The sequence below is a fragment of the Lissotriton vulgaris genome, chromosome 11 (assembly GCF_964263255.1).
Source record: "Lissotriton vulgaris chromosome 11, aLisVul1.2, whole genome shotgun sequence".
Lineage (NCBI taxonomy): Eukaryota > Metazoa > Chordata > Amphibia > Caudata > Salamandridae > Lissotriton > Lissotriton vulgaris.
The window spans coordinates 100,851,532-100,873,744 of NC_141699.1; the positions used below are offsets into that span (position 1 = coordinate 100,851,532).

The 22,213-nt window shown below is 49.8% G+C and overlaps 1 protein-coding gene across 2 annotated transcripts in view; it reads right to left on the bottom strand.

Moving 5' to 3' along the window:
- The window catches only part of LOC147679042 (coiled-coil domain-containing protein 74A-like), a 147,957-nt gene that overhangs the window by 15,113 nt on the left and 110,631 nt on the right, over nucleotides 1–22,213 (bottom strand). For both annotated transcript variants that reach the window (XM_086942781.1, XM_086942782.1), the window contains exon 8: nucleotides 13,018–13,074. In XM_086942781.1, coding sequence (XP_086798907.1) covers nucleotides 13,018–13,074 — 57 coding nt within the window. The remainder of the gene's footprint in view (nucleotides 1–13,017; nucleotides 13,075–22,213) is intronic.

Consider the following 22,213-nt stretch of genomic DNA (forward strand, 5'->3'; position numbering starts at 1 on the left):
ATGCCTAGCATATATCAAATGGCAGCTATAACTGGAGGTTGCGCAGGGCATCTTCCAGCAATGGGCCGAACCCTTATTCAATCCATTCACATGCCCTTTTGCATGGTGGAGTTGCCAAGAAGGCGCTCTGAGATGCATTCTGCCTTGAGTGGAGCATAGGACTCTTATATGCCTTCCTGCTGCTACCTTTCCTGCCCCGAGTTTTGAAAAAGATTAGGAAAGACCGGGCCTATGTCATCCCAGTTGCTGCGGATTGGGCCTGGAGAGTGTGGTACCTGGAACTTGTGGGTATTGGCATCTGTTGTCCGGTCAGGCTGCTCCTTCGGGAGGATCTTCTGTCCTATCAATAGTGCAGGGTGCTGCACCTGAGCCTGCGCAATCTACACCTCTGTGGGCTTGAGTGAGTGGCAACAGCTGACTGCTTCCGAGCTGCCTCTGAAAGGAGTAGATGTCATTCTAACGGTCAGTCGTCCTTCTAAGAAAACATGACATTGGGATACATCTATGGCTTGGTGTAATTCCCTCCATACAGAACCATTACATCAAAGTTGATGTTGCGCCTTTTGAGGTATGGGCATTGTTAAAGGTTGTCTGCCCTTTCAGCCTCTTTGCATTTACCCGCCCAACTATCCATATTTAACTCACCTGTAGTGACACATTTTCTTAAAGGTTTGGTCAATAAGTTTCCACCCAAAAAACTTTTGTAATGCACCAGTAGGACCTTCATTTGGTTCTCATTGTTCTTATTCTTCTTATTTGTACCCCTTTTGAACCAATGGACTGCTTTCCTTCGCAACTACTGACTCAAAACAGTCTTCCTTATAGCGAAGGCCTCTGCTTATCGCATGGGTGTCCTTTCATGCACTATCCACCACCTTTTTCTGGAACAAACTAGTGCTACAGACTAGAACGGCATTCCTGCAGAAGACTGTGACACCTTTTCAAGTTGGACAATTCATCACCCTTCCATCATTAATTGCTCCACCTCACTGCTTGAAACAAGAGTAGAGGCTCATCGTTTGGACCCCAGGAGAACTTTTGAGTTTTTACATCAATTGTACAAAGGACCTTCGGTTGGAGAATCAGCTCTTTATGGGGGTTGTGGGGTCGAAGACGGGTAAAGTATTGCAGAAAAGGACCATATTAAGTTGGAAAGTTTTCAGTATAAAAACTGATACACATTGGCGAAGAAGCACCCTCTGGAGTGGTTGAAGGCTTATTTGACTACTGCTACAACTGCATCGGCACGCTGAGTGCCTGTACTATACATCTGGCAGGCTGTGACATGGGTGTCAATCCATACGTTCAAGGAGCACTCCAGCCTTGATAGCCAGGTCCTGCTGGAAGGGCACTTTGCCTGTTTGCCTCGTTCCTGCCATTCTACAGACCCAAAGCCTTGGTACATGTTCACAGGGTGAGGACCCTGTGGTTAGAAGTGTCCATCAGAAGAACAAGTTACTTGCCATTGGTAATGCTCTTTCTAACCACAAATTCCTCACCTAGTTCTATCCTTGCCATTCTGTGGAATGGACATCACACTCACTCGACATCGCTGGAGCGGGACCTGGAATGATCGTGCCACTGCGCGCATGCAATGCAATCTTTGTACTGCTCTCTTCTCGAGGCTCCAATGTATGGCTTCGCCATTGCGCTCAGACCTGGCTACTACCTCTTGTTCTCCTGACAGGTGCTTCTCAAGCATATATCAGTGCGCCCTGATGATGATTCCCCAATCTTAGTTGGGATTGAAACGTCGTCGACTTGCACATCCTGTCTACAAACAGTTTTATTTGGATTTACATGGAGCAAAATATGTTTTTCTGTACTGTGACTGTTCCTAATATGCAATTACTGACAATGTCACTTTCTGAGAAAATGCCTGAGGCTTAGAAATCTGTTGATTTCTAATCTTTTACCCACAAATCTTTTTATAGATTTTGTTTTGTGTTTCATATTTGTACACTTAATAAATACACTGTCTCTCCATTTGGAAATTTCTGAAACAGATCTCAATACGGCTCTGTGTAACATTAGTTCTATGGTGGTTGGAGGGACTGCTGTCCTTTAACCCATTAGCTGCTGCCGTCAGCCAATGGCCGTCACGAGCACTACCTCGGTAGTGCTGGGCACGTCCACTAGCCGACGCGGCCCAGCCCGCGCAATAGAACGCTTGCAGGGCGGCGGATTTTGCAACGTGCTAAACTGGTTAAATGGTATGTGGACTTATTTTCTAATATGGTTCAAAATACCTTTTTTTTCTTTAACCCCTTAAGCGCTGCGCCCGTCCAGCGGCCGACGGCACCACTACCTCGGGAGTGCTGCCGTCGGCCGATGGACGTTCCAACTGCACCTGCGCAATGGAACGTTCAGCACTGGAGCTGGACGTTCCAAAGCAGCTAAGGTGTTAACGAAGTGAATTTTTGTCAGTGTGTTTAAGGTCATTTTTTATGTGAAGGTCCTTGTGAGTCCTGTCCAGGATAAACTCAAACTCATCATGAACCTTCAGGATGCTATGAAAAGCTGTTATGCATGCAATTCCAGATCTACGTTGTTGACATTGCTGTTGATCTCTCTGATGTGAACACTATTTATCTGACTGTGTTCCTACGTGGATGTCGATTATTGCTTGAGAAGTTTCAACCTCTGTTTGTTTATGTTTATGTTTGGGAAATTTGTATTGCGCACAAATACCCTGGGGTGTCTCGGCGCATGAGGACTGTAATCCAGACAAGAAGTGCTAGTGAGACTCACTGATTGAATAGCCAGGTCTTTAAATGTTTCCTAAAGATTATGAGAGTGGGGCTTCTTTTAATGGAGAGGGGAAGGGTGTTCCAGAGTCTGGCGGTGGCAACAAGAAAGCGTCTATCTCCCCAAGAGGAGGTTTTTGCGCGAGAAACTGGTAAGCAAAGGGCCGTGGAGTAACGGAGCGTGCTTGAGGGGGCGTATATATGAAAGGCCTTGTTAAGGAACTGAGGCCTTGCGTTGTGTATGGCCTTATAGGCGATGCAAAGGGCCTTGAACTTAATCCGATTTCTGACCCGAAGCCAATGAAGATGCCGGATGGCGTTGGTGATGGATTTAAATTTAGGAATGCCGAATAAGACCCTAGCTGCATCATTCTGAACCAACTGAAGCTTGCTCAGGACCTTCTCTTGGGCATTAAGGAGGAGGGCATTACAGTAGTCGATCATAGAGCAGATCAGGGTGGTAACAAGGGTCTTTCCCACCGAAGCCGGGAGATAGGGCATAAGCTTCTTGATTTTCCTTAGGAGGTAGAAGGATGAGGATACCACATTGTTTACGTGGTGGTTGAAAATCAGTTTATCATCAACCATTACTCCTAGGTTTCTGACCTTGGTAACAGGTTGTGGTGGGATGCCCATTTCTTTGGGCCACCAGATGGAAGACCAGCCGGGGGATGGGTTGCCAAAGATCATGACCTCGGTCTTGTCTGAGTTTAATTTTAAACAATTTTTTTTCAAAACCGCTTTTATTGAAAGTTTAGGCAAAGCATAAGTACAGTTCTCCACATTCAGGAGGATACTGTCCACAGTAAACACATAGTAGAATGACTAGGAGGCCTAAACTTGGAAGCACCCCCCTTCCCATCCCATGTCATCGGCTACCCACCCCTTATCCCACCCTAACCCCGTGCACGTGTTCACAGTTCACCAAATACGTGGGTAAGGCAAAGCAGGTGTCAGATAACGTCCTAGGTCTCAAGGTCCCCATCCAGAGGTGGCACATCATCTATATCAACGGGGGGTTCCAAAGTCAGCCCCCTGTAGTCCGCCCACCGCTTCCAGATCTTATAGTGTTTCCGGGGGCACCCCCTGGCCTCAAACACAGGTAATTCCAGCCCCATAAGAAAGTCTAATCCCGCCTTCCAGGCGCTAAGTGGGGGGGCACGGTCGCTCTTCCAGGCTCTCGCCAGATCCTGTTTAGCTACAACCAACCCCAGTAACAGGAGGTGGCGTTTGTAGATGTTGCCTCCCACATTCTCCAGGACATGGAGGAGGCCCAGTCTGGGCGTACGAGAGAGGTCCCACCCCAGCACCTCCGACAAACAGTTCCACACCCCATTCCAAAATCGGGTCAGACCCACACAGGACCATACCGTATGCAATAGCGTTCCTCTTTCAGTTCCACAGCGCAAACATTCCGGAGCTGCAATGAGGCCCGCTCTCCACAATCGCTCCCTAGTGTAGTATGCCCTATGTAGGTATTTAAACTGTATAAACCTGAGGCGTACAGCTATGGCAGCCCTGCGGGGGGACTCAAGGGCCTCCCTCCAGTCATCCTCATCCAACGGGCCAACATCTGTCTCCCAGGAGGTCTTCAGTGACAGGAGAGAAGTAGAGCAGTGAGTAACCAGCGTTCGATATATTTTGGAAACTTTCTTATCTCCCAGGTCCCCCATGAAAAGCTTGGCCTCCACTGGGCTGAATTCGAGAAGCTGGTCCATCCCCACCAGGCTCGGCGCGAGTGCATGGCGAAATTGTAGATATTTGAAAAATTGGGTCTTGGGCATATTGAATTCGGAGCTGAGGTCCTGAAAGGATTTGAGCGTAGTCCCCGTGAGGACATGGCCGAGTGAGGAAATCCCGATGGCGTCCCAGCCTCCAAAGCCCGATATGGAGGCCAGTGCTGGAAGTTGTCCGTTATTCCACAGCGGAGTTTCGGCTGTCAGCTTGCCCCACCAACCCATACGGCGCAGTGCCTGTCTCCATATCATGAAGACCACCTGGGTGACCCGCGGCAGCACCCTCCGCCGCCTGGCCGAGTACAGCAGCGTGTGTAGCGTGGCATCCCCCATCAAAAAGTGTTCCAACGCATATGCCTGGTCGCTGTGGTCGCCATACCACCACTCATTGAGCACCAGTAGATGCGAGGCCTGGTAGTAGGACAGGAGATCAGAGGTAGCCAGACCTCCACAGTACGTGGAGAGAAAGCAAGTCCGCAGTGCCACTCTGGAGGCACCCCCAGCCCAAAGAAATCGGCCAAGTACTGAATTCACACGACGGAACCACTGCGGGTCGATCCTGTATGGGTGGTTCTGCAGTTGGTAGAGGAGCCGTAGCAGGGCAACCATCTTAAAGATGGCAGATCTGCCATAAATATTAAGGGGCATGCGTGACCAGGTCTTGACGTCCGATTGGACTTTGTCCCATACCGGCAGCACGTTGCGTTCCCATGCCACAGCGGCAGAGTCCGACAGGAAGACACCCAGGTATTTTAGACCACCGACCGCCACTTGTAGAGCCGAGGCCCAGGGGTATGTCTCCGGCTCGTCACCCAGCACCCACAGGGTCGATTTACGCGGATTGAGGAAGAGTCCTGACACCTCGCCAAACATTTGCATTATGTCCAGCATGCGAGGACCAGAGCGGTGAAGGTCGGTCATAAAGAAAAGGACATCATCCGCATACAATGCGATGCGATTCGAGGGTTCCGCCCCCCACACAAAGCCTCGATACTGTGCATCTTGACGTACCCGTGTGGCCAATGGCTCCATGGCCAGTGCGAAGAGGTAGGGGGAGAGGGGGCACCCCTGGCGGGTACCCCTAGCAATCGGGAACTTCTCAGAGATCGCTCCAGAGATGCGCACCGAGGCGGTGATGTCTGTATACAGTAGCCGCACATAGGAGATGAACACCGGTCCCAAGTTGAGGAGCGGCAGGAGGGCAAAGAGGTAGGTCCAGCTGACTGAGTCGAACGCCCTGTCAATATCTGCGAGCAACAACGCTGCCCGATCCCCGGTCGCCCCCACAGCATCTACCGCCGCCTGTGCACGCCAAATGTTATGCCTCGTCGCCCGGTGCGGCATAAAGCCTGCCTGATCCGGGTGGACCAGGTCTGCAATATGTGGGAGCAGGCGGTTCGCCAGTGCCTTGGCCAGGAGTTTGGCCTCGAAATTGATCAAGGATATAGGGCGATAAGACTCCTGGCGGTCGTGGGGCCTACCTGGTTTCTGGAATACCACAATTTCGGCTTGACGCCAGTCCGGCGGCAGGCTACCTCGTTCCCGCGCCAATTCCAATGCCCGCCTATAGTGCAGCCCAAGCTGCAAGTGGAATTTCTTGTAAAATTCACTGGGGACCCCACTGGGGAACCCACTCGGACCCGGCGCTTTGCCCACATTGAGCTGGCCCAGTGCATCACCCAGCTCCTCCGCCGTCAACGGGAGGTCTAGGGCCTCCCTCACCTCGTCCGAGACTGCACGAGGGGGAACGTCTGTGAGGAACCCATCAATCGCTTCGGGTGGGAGGCATTCCCGAGAAGCGCACTGCTCGGCATAGTAGCGTGCAAAGCTCGCCGCAAGAGTCGCAGGGTCTGTTATCCGGTCCCCTCCCCGTCAGTGAGGCCTGGTAGGGTGAGTGGCTGTAGCGTTTGCTGACAGAGCCTATGAAGCATGGTGCAGGACTTATCCCCCCCATTGGTATACCCTGCTCCGTGTAGACAGCCACGCTTGACGAGCCTCGTCTAGCAACACCGAGGCATAGGATTGCTGCGCCTGGAGAAGCAGTTGCAGCGCCATGTCATCACCCTCTCCCCGGCATCGTCTCTCCAGCACCTCCACCCGCTCAGCAGCTGTAACAATGGTCTCCCGTCGAGTACGAGGGGCAGCAGCGCACCATGCAACGTCAATGCTTCTCATAGTGGGTTTCATGGCTTCCCACACCGTCACCGCATCAACCCCTCCCGCCAAGTTCTCCTGCCAATAGTGGGCAATCGCACTGCGCATATGCTGGGTGTAGGCCGCTTGATGTAGATGCCATGAGGACATCCGCCACCGAAATGGTTGGCGTGTCTTGCGCAAGTCAATCTGCACCGCTACCCGAGAGTGATCAGACAGCCCCCGAGGCCGAATTGCAGCCCATTTCACCCTGTCAAGGAAAGCCCCTGGCACAAATACACAATCCAAACGTGAGAAGGAGCCGTGCACTGCTGACACATAGGTATATTCACGCGCCCTGGCATGCAAGTGTCTCCAGGCATCCGCCCATCTCAACCCATCCATCATCGCCTTCAGCCGCGTAGGAGAGGCCGCAGCCACGACCCCCTGCAGCCTCTGCATGTCCAGACTCACATCTACTACATCGTTCCAGTCACCACCAATCACTGCCAGGGAGTGGGGGATCTCAGCCCATAGGTCAAACAGTTTCTCCGCCAAGGACCACTGCAGCGGGGGGGCATACACACTGCCAAACACCACTGGCTCCGCCCCAATACTCCCTTTCACAAACACAAACCGACCCTGGGGATCGAGCCAGTGACGCTCGTGGGTATATGACAGCCGTCTGTGAACAAGAATGGCCACCCCCCTCGAGCCCCTGGAAAACCCTGCATGAAATACCTGGTGGAAGCCAAAGCGCTGCAAGCTCAGTGCCTTAGTACTCAGCATATGTGTTTCCTGGAGGAGCATTACATCAGCCGAGTCCCTTTTACCCCAGCGCAACACGGCCTCCGCTTGATCTTGTCCAACATCCCCCGGACATTCCAGCTCAAAATTCGCACAGAGTCACTAGCAGGTTCCTGCCCTGAGGTGTTAACCATAGTCTCGATGTACAAGTCTCTGCAACCTCCAGGGCCCGACCCAGGACTCCAACACCACACAAACCAAAATAGCAGACGTCACGTGCACCCCCTTCAGAACACCCACATCCCCCCCTGTCCCCGTCCACCAGCCCAGCTCCCAGATCCCACCCCCCACCCCTATACCTCAGAAAACATTGAAGTACCTATCGCGGCATGTGGAGCTTCAGGCCCAAAATAGTGCGCCTAAAACCCACCATACCAATGGATCCCAACTACTCCCCCCAACTAACAGGGCTCACCCTTAGGATCACCCCCCTACCCTGGGAGGACCAGGCGGCCCACAAACAGTACTCCGAACCCCATTGTACCAAGTATCCGGTGTACAGGGAGGGCAGGAAACAGGCGCCAGCCCGCCGAGGGCCCCCAAGCCCCACCAAGCCCCAAGTCATACTGCACCAGTCGTCGTCCGCTCCATCACCAGAGCCAAGCCCTCCATAGGGTCCATCAACGGACCAGGGTTAATCGACAAGGGCCGGATCCATACGGTGCTCAGTTTTCTTTGCCAGATTGATCAGTGTCAGGCTGTGTTTCACCCAAAAGGCCCTCCCGGGACAGGGACCGCCGTCGTGAACGGGACTTCCGATGTCGTTTACCCTTGCTGGCGGGGTCATTCCTCTCCTGTGATGATCCACGCGAAGGTCCAGAGCTCAGTCCCGGTTGGGCGTTCGGTCGGATCCTGACCGTCTCATCTGTCCACTTGAATACGTCTTCCGGGGAGTCGAAGAAGTGGGTTTTGGAGTTGAAGACAACCCGCAGACGGGCCGGATACAGCAGTGAATATTGGATTTTTAGGCCGCGCAATTTGGCCTTCGCCGCCAGGAAGGAATGGCGCTGCTGCTGGACCTGCTTGGTGTAGTCCAGGAAGATCATGATTCTATGATTGTCGAATAGCAAAGTCTCTTTGACCCTTGCTTCCCGGAGTATGGTGTCTCTGTCGTGGAAGTTCAGGATTTTTGCGATGATTGGCCGAGGCCGTTCCCCCACCGGTGGTTTCTGTGTTAAGGCTCTATGCGCGCGCTCCACCACGAAGCAGCGTGACAACCACCTTGTCAGGAAGGCATACATGGGTCCCTCTCGCAATCCTCCGGAAAGCCTACAAAGCACAGGTTATTTCTTCGCGCGCGCCCTTCCGCATCTTCCACGCGAAGAGCCAGTCCCCTCTGGATCTTTTCCATCTCCGCCATTTTCCTTTTCAGAGCGCCGACGTCCCCCTCCACTTCCGCGACCCTGGTCTCGGTCTCCGTGATCCGGGCGACAGCGTTGCGGAGATCTTGGCACAGTAGCATTACATCGGCAACCACCGCGCCAATTTTGGCATCCAACATGTCTCTTGACTGCGTGATGGCCGCCATCAAAGCCGCGTTGTCCGGTCCGGCGCCCTGGCCACCCCCGGCAGCCCCGGAGCCTCCACCGGGACCGGTGAACTTATCAATGGTCCCCTGCTTGGTGGCGCCCGAGCCACCCCCGCCTCTGGTCATGGTCCAGACAGTTGCGGCGGGCCGACTCGCTTCCGTTGCAGGCCTTCCTCACACTGTCCTCAGAGATTAGCCACCACTCGGGGTGAGACTGGGGCCTGGAAGTCCCGCAGGGCACTGCGCCATACCCGCTCACCACCACCGTGCCAGACACCAACGATCAACGGCTCCAGATGGCAGTCAGGGCCCCCAGTGGCAAATGTAGCGGTCGGCTCCGCTCCCCACCGTTACGGGGCCCCCGCAGGTCCGCACCAGCCACCATCGCTCACCTCAGTCCAGAGAGTGCTTCACCGCCGCGGGAAGGCAGGCACAACCGGGCCCCCAGGCCGCGGCAGCCAGGCAACGCCGCCCCCCGGGGCCGCACCAGCCACCAATTCAGGCCCCAGAGCCGGGGGGGCGAGAAAGGCGCTGACGCGCCGCAGTCCGCTCCGCCGGTTCGGCGGGAATATGAGGCACAATCAGTTCACTGGATCGGCTCCCCCCGGGGCCACTTTACAGGGCCACAGCAGGCCGCAAAAACGGATGGGGCACTCCCCTAGTCACTCCAGTAGTCCAGCGCCAGCTCCGTCACAGCGCCGTTCCCGGCAGCCCCGGGGGACCCGACCGTCCCGGGGTCCGCAGAACCCTCCCGCATCGCCGCCTCCTCACGGCCTCCAGCAATGCTCTCGGTCCCGCAAGCGGCAGGAGACTCCGCCGCCCCTCCTCCGGCAGCCAGGAACCAGCCGTCCAGGACCCGGGGGGCCCACCAGCAAGCAGGCCGCCCGGCGCTCGGAGCCAGCAGGCGGGGTCAGGCAAAAATTGAGGCCCTGGCTCACCACGCGTCGAGCAGGCCCGGCGGGCGCCGCCACCAACAGCTTCTCAAGTCGACGATCGGGGGCCCCGGATACAGCGCCGGAGGGTGCCCTCTGTCCCCAGCAGTCTCCGCCGTCACTGTAAGGAGGGTTATAGGTTCGGGGTAAGGATAAATCACCAGGATAAGTAACGGGCCGGCGGGAGATCTAAGGAGCCACGTCCGCCATCGTCGCCCTTGAAGCCACGCCCCCCAATTTTAAACAATTTTTGGTCATCCAGGAGTTAGTGGCTAGCATACCCTCCTGAAATCTGGAAGCGACTGCTGCTCCATCTCTGTGTACTGCTAAAACCAGCTGGGTGTCGTCGGCATAAGTAGTTAAACTCAAGCCGTAAGATTTAATTATCCTCGCCAAGTCCGACACGTAGATGTTAAATAACGTGGGACTTAGCGAGGATCCCTGCGGCACCCAGCATGGAAGAGCAAATGTGGAAGAGTAGAATGTACCCATCTTTACGGTTTGAATGCGATCCGATAGAAATGAGGCCAGGAGGTCCTTTGCCAGGTGGTTAATGCCTAAGGTTGCGACACGGTCGATCAAGATGGAGTGATCGACAGTGTCAAAGGCTGCGGACAGGTCCAATAGAATGAGCACGGCTGCTCCACCTTGGTCCATGATTGCCCTGATTTCGTCCGTTGCTTTTATTAAGGCAGTTTCTATCCCATGACCTTGCCTAAAGCGGAACTGGGTGTCGTCTAGTAGATGATTACGATCGATGTAATCAGACAGCTGCCTATTCATGAGTTTTTCCAGAATCTTGGCAGGGAACGGCAGACACGCTATAGGACGGTAGTTGACTGAAGCAGTGGGGTCTAAGGACGGTTTCTTTAGTAAAGGTTTAATCACTGCTTTTTTCCAGGCAGGGGGGAATATCCCTGTAAGGAATGTTGAATTACAGATATCCATAAGAGGGGGTTGATCACCTCTGCATCTGTTTGAGTATGGACGGTGGACAAGGGTCTAGTGGAGACCCTGATCTGGTAGATGTAATGAGATTGCTAATCTGGACCGCAGTGACCAGGTCAAAATTAGAAAACGAGAAAGATGGGCGTATTAAGGAGGGGGAGGAAGCGAGATCGGTAGGATGAGGATGTGTGGGAAATGCTGAGTAGATCTTTGTGACGTTGGTGGCGAAGAAATCCGCTAATGAGTTGCAGAGGTCAGCAAACCTGTCTTCCATATGCCATGGGCTTCTTCTAATTGCGACTCTACTCTTTAGCAGGGGATCAAGATCTTGAAACAAATTATTGCTGACACAAGTTTGCAGGATCAGCTTGCAGATGTTGCCTTATCTTGAGGGAGCTAAGACTTCTGTAGAAGTCTAGGGCTGATCCTTGTCCTGTGACGTGGTTTCTTGGTCTCCATCTCTTCGGTCAAATTTCTTTGAGGCCAGGTTGTCATTTGGGGATTTTTTTGTGTTTTATTCTTGTTAGAAGGCAATAATTGTTTGCAGAGACCCTTTTGTGCTATAATTTGCTTCAACGTGATAATTCAGACTGATTTAATGCGCTTTTGTGCCCATTTCTCTCATCTGTTTTATGCTTCTGCCAACTTATCGAGACGCTAGACCGTAGGCGGATCTAAAACTGTTACCGCCACCATACCTGGACTCTCCCACAGTCGTGCTATGTCTATATTTTACCTGCCCTTCTATCCACCTGAATGTTGATGTATCACATGCAATGATTTCTGCTTTTGTACCTGTGGGCATTATGTTGCTGTCTGTTGCGGTAGTGTAGACCACAAAACTGCTCTGGGGACTGTAGTTTGCAGCTCATGTGGAGCCCACCTTGTTTATCAAGAACCTCACAAAGCATAGACACCCAAACTACCTTTTTATTCCCCTTCCTTGCGTGGCTGCTTCAGTTCTATACCCGTTAGTAGCAGTTACCGATGGCCTGCCGTGACTGTCAAATTACCCACTCTTGACCCTGCTATTGCTCATCCATTTCCAGCTACACTCTAGTCTCTCTAAGCAGGGTCACTAAGGCAAGCTTATCATAAAGCTGAATATATGCTTGCGTCACTGGGTTCTTATTACTCTGCCACCACAGAAAATGAGGGATTCCACAATCACCAATTGCATCCTCGGCCTAGACCTTCTTCCTGCCCCAGTGACCAAATGGCATGAGTCGGACCCTGCAGCTTGGCAGCTTGCTGCAGCCGAGTGGACCACGTCTGTTCCCTTGAGCAGTCTTTTATTATTTGGTTGAATGTTCACCTCTCGGCTTTCCTTGTGCCCATCTTAATGTTCTCCATTTGCAGAAGAGATGGGTTTAGGGGCTTTTGAATCAACTCACTCTTTAGTGCAAGTGAGTCATCTGGAGTTTTAAATGCAATGAAAGTGTAGCGAAGAGCTTGCTACATCACATCTTTCTGTTATAGGCCACTGTAGTTCATTTTTATGATAGAATTTTCCATGGGCGGAGGACCCGGAGCTCAGCAAAAAAGCTTGCGAAACGTCCCCCCAAAACTGCCCTTTCCAATGCAAGGTTAGACCTACCCATGCCCACACAGTTTCTATCACCGCCTGTGTAATGTGTGTGTGCATGTATCTATTTAAATAAAATGTAAACTATTATAAAAACATTTTAAAAATGCAGGTTATTGGTATACTATTAAAATACAAATAACAAAAATGTAACGGATAAGCTACTAAATGAAACTAAGTAGGCACATTTAATTGATAAGGATATGTTAATAATAATATAAATTAAAGAAACAGATTACCACATTAAATTAGTTACAAATTAATATATTAATGAGATTCAGATATAGGTCAAACACTAGAATGAAATTATAATTAAAATAAAATTAATTGAAAACATTGCCATTGGTTTGGGTCAATGTAGTAATGGATGACTGCAGCTTTCACTCTTGGAAAGGAGAGTTGAGAGGAAACTTCTTTGTCCCTTTTTTCTTGCTACTATCAGCAGTGGGTTACAAATTGTCGCCTTAGTAATACTTTGTTCTGCATCATAGGATCTTATAGGACCAGAAGTACATAACTTTTCCTTCTTTCCCACATTGTGCATGAGACAAAATCTTCAGATACTACTTGTGTGCTTACCATTGCTACAATGTGTACTTACCATGTTTTAGGATCACCCTTTACAGCCACTTTTGGAAAATGGATAACATCCTTATCCCTGAAAAGAAAATAGTTATTCAAGGATACCATTTTTTACAATAAACAAGCCATGATGGAAATCAAGCAATAATATCTTGGAATTAACAGAAGTGCTCAATTCATTTGTTCGTCTTCTGAACCTTTTTCATAATATTTGTACACTTAATTAAAGCTGCTGATGAGCAGATTTCACCTTAATTGCTGCTCTTATACATATCCACTGGTTTTAAAGACAGTTCACACCGAGGCTGCAAGGAAGTCTCAAGAGTTTAAGAACATTTTTAGTGAAAGAGCTAACATGCTGGAGAAGTCACATTTGATCATCATTCATGCAGATGCCAATGCTTATGATCAAAGTTATTCATCTATTTGTATACCGTACCTCCTTGCAACTGTCTGTATGTTTGCATATTTAGGGTAGTCTCTCAAGTGTGTCTCCAAATATTTCAAGATATGTCACTTAATAGGACTATACATTATAACCTCTTTCTACTTCTAACTGCAGATTCCTCACTTTACATTGATCACACCAAAGACCATCGGGCGGATGATCAACTCTTCATCTGGTTCACTGGGGCAAAGAGGACAAGGCTGTGCAGAAACAGACCATCTCTGGATGGTTGTACTTTGCATTGAGATCTGCTATGCATTAGCTCAGAAGCAGCGTCCTGAGGAGTTGTGGTCCCATTCCACTGGGGCCGAGGCAGCCACTACTGCGTTGGCACAGCAGATACCTGTCCTTTACAAATGCCATGCCACAACATAAACGTCACTCCACACGCTCAAGAAGCACTACTTCTTGGACAGCCAGGTCCATCAAGATGGACATTTGGCCTGCTCAGTCTTCCTGGACTTTTTGGTTTAAGCCAGTTCGCAGACCCACCTCCAGTGAGGTATTGCCTGGGAATCTATTTTAAGGTGCAGAGTCTGTAGTTAGAACTCTCTATCAGAAGAACACGCTACTTACCTTCTGTAACCGATTTTCTGGTAGAGATTCTTTACTAACTGCAGATTCCTCACCAACCCTCCCATCCTCCCTGCTCTGCAAATTGGGTTCCTCACCCTAAAAGATCCCATTAAATACTGCACACTGGTCAACATTGGTTTTTACATGGCTCTTACACCTTCGGGTAAAGTCCGCGCTATATAACAACGCATTAAATAAAATAAAATAAATGGGCACAGCAACGTCACTTCCAACGCGGAGCAGTCTGGCGCCACCTACTTGCATACAGAGGTACTGCTCAGGATTTTCCTGATCCAGCCTGACATCTGGGGAATATTTTAAGGTGAGGAATCTGTGGTTAAGTGAAGTTTCTCCCAGAAAAGAGATTACCAAAGGTAAGTAACTTGTTCAATTAGAGCCAAGATGCTAACTTATTTTTGTACACTTGCTGTGAAGAACTTAATTTCATTGCACCTCTAAGTATACATTCCTCGCCCATTAACACCTTATCATCTTTATTATCAATTCTTACTAAGTGAGGGTCAATCACTGTTCAGAGTTGAACAACCATGCTTACTCTTAAATAAAAACTCCTTCCACTCTGGCCTTCGTGGGAACATGTACTTTCATTCACCATACACAAGTTGAGAACGCCCCTAACACGACCCATACTATGTTGGGCATCAAGCAAGTTTCTGGCAGCGATGGATTTGTAGAATATGTATCTACCTGCACAAGTCTTTCATCATAATATGTACTTCAGTAATTCTTTGGGGTCCCAGGGGCGTATTAGCAAGAATGACGTTAACATTATCGCCGTTTTAGCGGCAGGAAACTGCTGCTAAAGCGGCGATAATGGGCTTGATAATATGCCCTTGTGAAGTCCCATAGAAGCCCAGGTTCTGGTGTCAACCTGGGCTTCTATGGGAATTCACAAGGGCATATATTATCAAGCCCATTATCGCCGCTTTAGCAGCAGTTTCCTGCCGCTAAAACGGCAATCATTGTAACGCCGTTCTTGATAATATTGCCCCCAGTTTTTAAAACCATTTATAACCTTCCATTTGAGCTAACACCAAACTGCTGATCTGTACAAAACTCTTCATGCCACTAGGACACAAGGGAATTAGTATTTTCCTCTAACAGCTCTGAAATTAACCTGGGCAAGTATCGGTCATTGGCAGGTCCGTAGCAGTAGGCTATCCAGCATCCATGCATAACTGCCATTGTCCAGGAGGACAGATAGATCTGAAACTTAAAAATCAAAAATATCACCTCACGATCTGGAGTCATCAGAGTGCACACAGTGGTCCATACATTCAGCCATTTTGGCTACCTACGGCGGGTAATAGCCACAATTCGATGGATAGCACTCAATAGTGTAATCCTCTCAGAATGTGCTGATACTTTGAGGGTTTTTCCTTTCCTTCATCTCCCTGTATACTTGTTGTGAGTCTGGTAAACCACCATTTAGGTGTTTTGCAAGTTCTGTTTGGACATCTAATCTTCGGAAGTGTTTGTCTCCTGCTTTTCACATTGTCCCAGTTCCCACTGGTTCATACTCAGGATCCCCCTGGTCACCTCCCACGCTGGTGCTTCAGAATGTTAAAAGGCCAGTTTTGAGGCATTTGGAGAAAGGTCCTCCGGTCAGTTTGTCAGTGTTTTCTTTGTTCGTGGTCATTTTGAGGCCTTTTGTATTAATTAAGTAAATCCTGGTGTAGATTGAGTAGGTTCTTTATTAGAGAACATCCCATGCAAAATGTTGGAAGACCGCACCACATACAAGAACGCCATGACAGAATACCACCATCTCATCAGATCAACCATACGAACCTTCATCCAGAACAAGATCTCCGCTAACGCCGGCAGCACGAAGGAACTTTTCAGCATCATCCAAGAATTCACCGAACCCCCCAGCGAGGCAAAATACATCACTTCTTCCTAGGGCCTCTGCAACAAGCTCAGCTCCTACTTCCATCTGAAAATCAAGTCCATCTACGACAACTTCATTAAATGAACTCTGGACTCCGAAATCACCCCTCCCCCCCAAACAACACAAACCAACCCACCTTCTCTTTCTGGACCCTAGCCACCACTGAAGACACCGAATCGACCATGAAAGGCATTCACTTAGAAGCACCCACTGACCCCTGCCCTCGGCACATCTTCCACAGAACCACCTCTGCCATCACACCGGAACTGTGACGCACCATCAACACCACCTTCGAAACCGGCACCTTCCCTGACGACTGGAAACACTCAGAAGTCTAAGCCCCTGCTCAAGAAGCCCTGAGCAGACCCTTCGGACCGCAAGAACTACCGACCCATCTCCCTCCTTCCCTTCGGGCCACAGTCACAGAGAAGACTGGCAACGCCCAACTAACGAAATTAATTGAAGAGAACTCCATCCTCGACCACTCCCAATCTGGATTCTGCAGCAACCACAGCACCGAGACCGCCCTGCTCGCTGCCACAGACGACATCCTGACCCTCCTCAACCAAGGCTACACCGCGGCCTTGACCCTGCTCGACTTCTCCACAGCCTTAGAAACCATCTCCCACCGCACACTCGTCACCAGACTCCACGACGCCGGCATACGGGGAACTGCCCTCTAAAGGTTCTGCTCCTTCTTTACCGGCAGGACCCTAAGAATCAGACTGCCACCCTTCCTCCCTGAGCCCACAGAGATCAACTGCGGAGTGCCTCAAGGATCGTCACTCAGCCCTACACTCTTCAACATCTACATGGCACCCCTCGCAGCCATAGTCAATCAGCACAGACTCAACATGGTCTCCTACGCCGACGACTCCCAGCTTATTCTCTCCCTCACCAAGGACCCCGTCACCACCAGACTCCGCTTCCAGAAAGGAATAAAGAATGTTGCAACCTGGATAATCAGCAGCTGCCTGAAGCCCAACTCGGAGGAGACATAGGTCCTCGGACCCTCCCCCACTGCCTGGGACACCACCTGGTGGCCCACCACCCTCGGCAGCCTGCCTACCCCCACCGATCACGCCCAGAACCTCAGCATTGTACTCAACTCCTCCCTCTCCATGACACGACAGGTCAACGCCATCGCCTCCACCTGCTTCAACGCCCTCCGCATCCTTCGCAAGACCTTCAAATGGATCCCCCCCCGAATCAAGAAAAACCGTCACCCACACACTCATAACCAGCAGACTGGGCTACGGAAACACCCTCTACGTCAGAACCAACAAGTCTCTGCTCCGCAAACTCCAGCCCGTACAAAACACCGCAGCCACTCGTCATCAGCAACACATCACCCTGCACCTGCGAGACCTCCACTGGCTTCCTGTCGAGAAGAGAGTAGCCTTCAAGGTACTCGCCCACGCCTTCCAATGCCTCCACAACACCGGACCCTAATACCTCAATGAGAGAATCTCCTTCCATGTACCCAAGAGTAACCTATGATCTGCTGACCTCGCCGCAACCCTGCACATCCGCAGAGCCAGAACGGGTGGAAGGGCCTTCTCCTACATCGCGGCCAAGGCCTGGAACGTGCTCCCAATCGACATCAGACGCGCTCCCTCTCTGAACATCTTCATGAAGCTAATCCCCCGAGCGCCTTGAGACCCTCACGGGTGAGTAACGTGCTTTACAATTCCCTTATTAATTGATTGTTTGATTCATTCATTGGTCATGTAACCTCCCCATCCAGCAGCAAGTGGCCCCATTGAATCACATAATCTGACATCACAAGCTGGAACATCTCTACATTCTACAATCCCTCATGTGAGGACAACACTGCCAGAAGTAATATATATAATTACTAGATACCAAACACCTCCAACGGTTACAATATAGAGCTACAGAAGAAAAACAAAACCTAGGCTTAAATGGTAACAAAACTCCAACTAACCAAAGCAAAACAATAAAATAAAGCCCTACAACAGTGTAGTCAACCCAATATGGAACATTTACAATTCACACAGGATCATTTCCATTATACATTACAACTTCTATAAGGTTCCAGATCATTCCATCCGCCACCTTAACAGCATTGCAGAATTGTTTGACAATTCTCTGGGGACCCACCTTTAGATAACACTGGTTTATTTATCCATACCAGATCCCCCAGTGACACATCCAATTTTTGAAACCCTTTACGAATGTCATAATACAACTTTCTATTTTCCACACATTTCCTTTCCTTTTCACTGACACCTTTTACTGGTTCCCAAGTCACACTTTCACCTTTTCCCCAATGTAACCACCCAGGGAACAATTCAGTGTTGGCCTTCCTTACCCAAAATTATTCAAAGGAAACTTGCATGTAGGGTGAATTTGTTTGCAAATAAAAACTTATTCAACCCTCTCTTCCTGCACTTACCTCGAATTGAATACATTCTTTAATTGCACAATTAAACTTGTCAAATGTACCATTGCCTTTGAGATAATATAGAGAACACTTCTTGTGCTTAATACCTTCCATGTGCAAAAATTCCTTCATTTCAAGCAACACAAATTGAGGACCATTGTTCATTAATATAGCATTGGGGAGACCTTCGCGGTTGAAAATCTCACTTAGGAAATCGGTAATCCTTTTAGTTTCAATACTGCTGAACATCTGCCCACCGAGAGATCTGATCAACTAGAACAAGAAAATAATTTGAAGTCCCTCTCGAGTGTAGTGGTCCTACAGTATCCACTGCCACAACATCCCATTGCTTGGATAAAAGATCAGTGCACTTCAACAGGGGGCTGGAGGCGGGCGGGTGCCGGAGGGAGCAATCCTGACTGTATGCACTTTATCGCTACTTTTACAGTCTAGACATTCTCTTACCAATCGCCTTTATCACCCAATCCATTCTTGGCCACCAGAAGTTAAGAAGCACTCTTGCCTTGATTTTGTTAATTCCTTGATGCCCTGCATGTCCTAACCTCATATTTGTTTCCCTCAATACTGTTAGCTCCACAAGCCTTTAACCATGTAGAATAATGCCACCATCAGATGAAAGTTCATCCTTTACCTTCCAGAAACTTTCCAGCATGGGGTTTTTTCCTCATTTCTGACATCCAACCATTGTTCAGAACACCACATACCTGTTGCAAAACAGAATCACCAGCAACAGCACCAACCCACTCCTCCTGCAATACACATCCCTCTGTAATACTGTATACTCTCACTTGTGCATCTATCACCTGTTCACCCTCCTCAACTACAGAACTGAGTCTTGAGAGACAATCCGCAATTTTGTCGGGGTGTTCCCATAACATAGCATACCTCGAAACAAAACTACTGGAGAACCACAATCCATTTGCAAATATGCATGGAAATTATGTCAAGACCCTTCTTGGTGAGAACTTCTACCAATGGTTTATGATCCATATAAATAGTAAATTGTCTTCCCCACACAAAACTTCCACATTTCTTAATTGACCAATAGACGCCTAAAGCTTCCCTTTCACAATTGTGGAGTACTTCTCTTCCACCCCATGAAATGGCCTGGAAATGTATGCAGTGGGTCTGAGCGCACCTTCCTCGTCTGTCTTTGAATTAGAACAGTACCAAGACCATTGGTGCTTGCATCAATCAATATGAAACATTCCTTGGATAAATCAAAACTACTCAGATTATATGCATTCCCAAGTTCCCTCTTGATCACCTTCTCACACACTCCATCCCAAACAAACTACACCCCTTTCTTTAATAATTTCCTCATATTCAACGTTTTGGAAGCCAAATTAAGCAAAGATTTAGCATGAAATTCCACTATGTCCAATAACATTAACAGCTCATTTCTTTTCTCTGGACTATACAAACTCACTATGTTAGCCGCTCGCAGCCGTTTTTGAAGCGCTGAGCCCTTTTCAACTCATCGACACTTCCATGCTAGGATTAACTCTGGCTGTTCCTTTTTGCTGACCTGGGCTCTGCTGCTGAGAGAGACTCTGTTCCCCTATCGAGCCACGGACTGGGGCTGAAGAGACAACATCACCGGGAGGCAGAGGGACTGCGAGGACCAGAAGGCAGTGCGCAATATTGGGCGCAGCTGGTCCTCTTCCCGCCTACCATCACTATACCTCCCACTATTTAATCAGGCCCACACCCGCGACTCGCGGGCGGTGCCGGGCCAAGCCCGGGCCAAGGGCGAGCCCGTCTACGCCTGTCCAAGCCCGGTCAAGGCAGGGCTGGGCCACCCCCTTCGGACTTTACTACTGGGACTAAAAAGAGCAGTAAGAGACTTGCAGCCTGATTCATGAAGTAAAATTGCGCCCACCGACAGCGAGGCTCCTCCACCTGAAGGCCACATGCTCCACTAACAAGGCCGGCGGCCGATGACACACTATGGCCCGCAGGGGCTGCCCCACTCCAAGTTCAGGCACACTTGCGCACGCGCACCTCTGACCTCCAGTTGCACTGTAACAGCATCGGCAAACAACACACCGTACAGAGGTGACACCTACAAATACCGTGCTAGTGGGACGGACTTCGAGTGGGGAAACCGCGATAGGAACATTGGGACACACCGATACGAACTGTTTTGTTTAGTTTGCCGATTTCATGGCTCAGTTCTAGAAAAAAATGAAAAATAAGGCGTCATTTATGGACTTTTCCTTTCTTGACTTAAGAAAATGTGACTATCTTCTCCATGTCCTAGCACACCGGGGACACAAGGGGCGCAATGACATGCCCTTTTTATGATGGCCCACACCCCCACGATTCACCGTTCATTTGCAGCCGGCCCGCAGGGTTGTAGGCTTTGCTATGTGTACTGTACCTTTGAACATTAATAAACGTCTTAAAAAAAAAAAAAAAAAAAAAAAAATGAAGTAAAATTGCGCCCGCAATCGCTGCAAAAAATGCATATGCGGGCGCAATTTCCGTAATCGGCATTCAACAACAAAATAGCGAATTCGCAAACACATATTTGCGAATTCGCTAATATATTCGCAGAATCCCGGCCTCTGAGCATTAGCGAATCGGAAATAGCGACACACCACGGATTCTGCGAAAATAATAGCGAAATCGCAAAATAATCGCAATCGGTATTCAAGAAAAATCGCTATTAGCGAAAAACCCAAAAATCGCAATTTGCACCGCGCAAAATAAGGACAACTCAAAGCAGGTGGTAACCATGAAAGCCATGGAAAAAAAACTTTCAAAAAACCGTTGTCCTATCACCAACAGGTACTGGCCTGACCAATCACACATAAGGACCATCATCAGCAGCAGCATTAGGAGTCCCACAATGCCAGGAATGTACATGGTGGTGAGGCGTCGCAGGCTAGAGCGATTAGCACAGAGGAGACACAGGATCCAGGACAGGATATTCCGCCAGCGGGTCACCTTGCTGGGCCAAACCAGAGAGCAGATATATGCTAAATACAGGCTGAATGGGGAAATGATAATGCAGCTAATACAGGACCTTGACCCCCTGATGCAGCACCCAACAAGCCGTACCAATGCTGTGCCTACACATGTGCAGGTATTGTGTAGCCTGCACCTCCTGGCCTCCGGAAGTTTCCAGGGGGTAGTAGCGGCTGCTGGGGGAATATCCCAGCCCACCATGTCACGCTGCCTCCACACTTTTGTTGACGCCATGCTCACCCAGCTACACCGTCACATCAAATTCCCCGCCAGCCAACAGGAATTGGACATGACCAAGCTACAATTCTACAATGTAGCCCATTTTCCACATGTGCTCGGATGTATAGACTGTACCCACGTCGCCATCTGCCCACCAGCTGGCATGGAGTATATGTTCCGCAATAGAAAGTGCTACCACTCCCTCAACATCCAGATGGTCTGCAATGCCAAGACATACATCACTGACATTGTCGCACGGTACCCAGGGAGTACCCATGACTCCTTCATTTTCCGGCACAGCGGACTCCACACACGACTGGTCAGGGGAGAGTTTGGGGAAGGACACCTACTTGGTAAGTACACTTTGATTGAAATGTCACATTGCAAAGATGTAACAGCGCAGCACAGGCAATCACCATCTGCTCCTCTCATTCAGGTGACAGTGGCTACGCCCTCCGTGAATACCTCCTGACCCCATACCTCAACCCTGCTACACCCCAGCAACGGCGCTACAATACTGCACACATACGGACAAGGAATTGCATAGAAAGGACATTTGGCCTGCTCAAGAGCAGGTTCCGCATACTGCACAAGACAGGTGGGGCCATGTATTACAGTCCTGAAAAGTGCTGCCACATAGTGGCTGTCTGCGCAATACT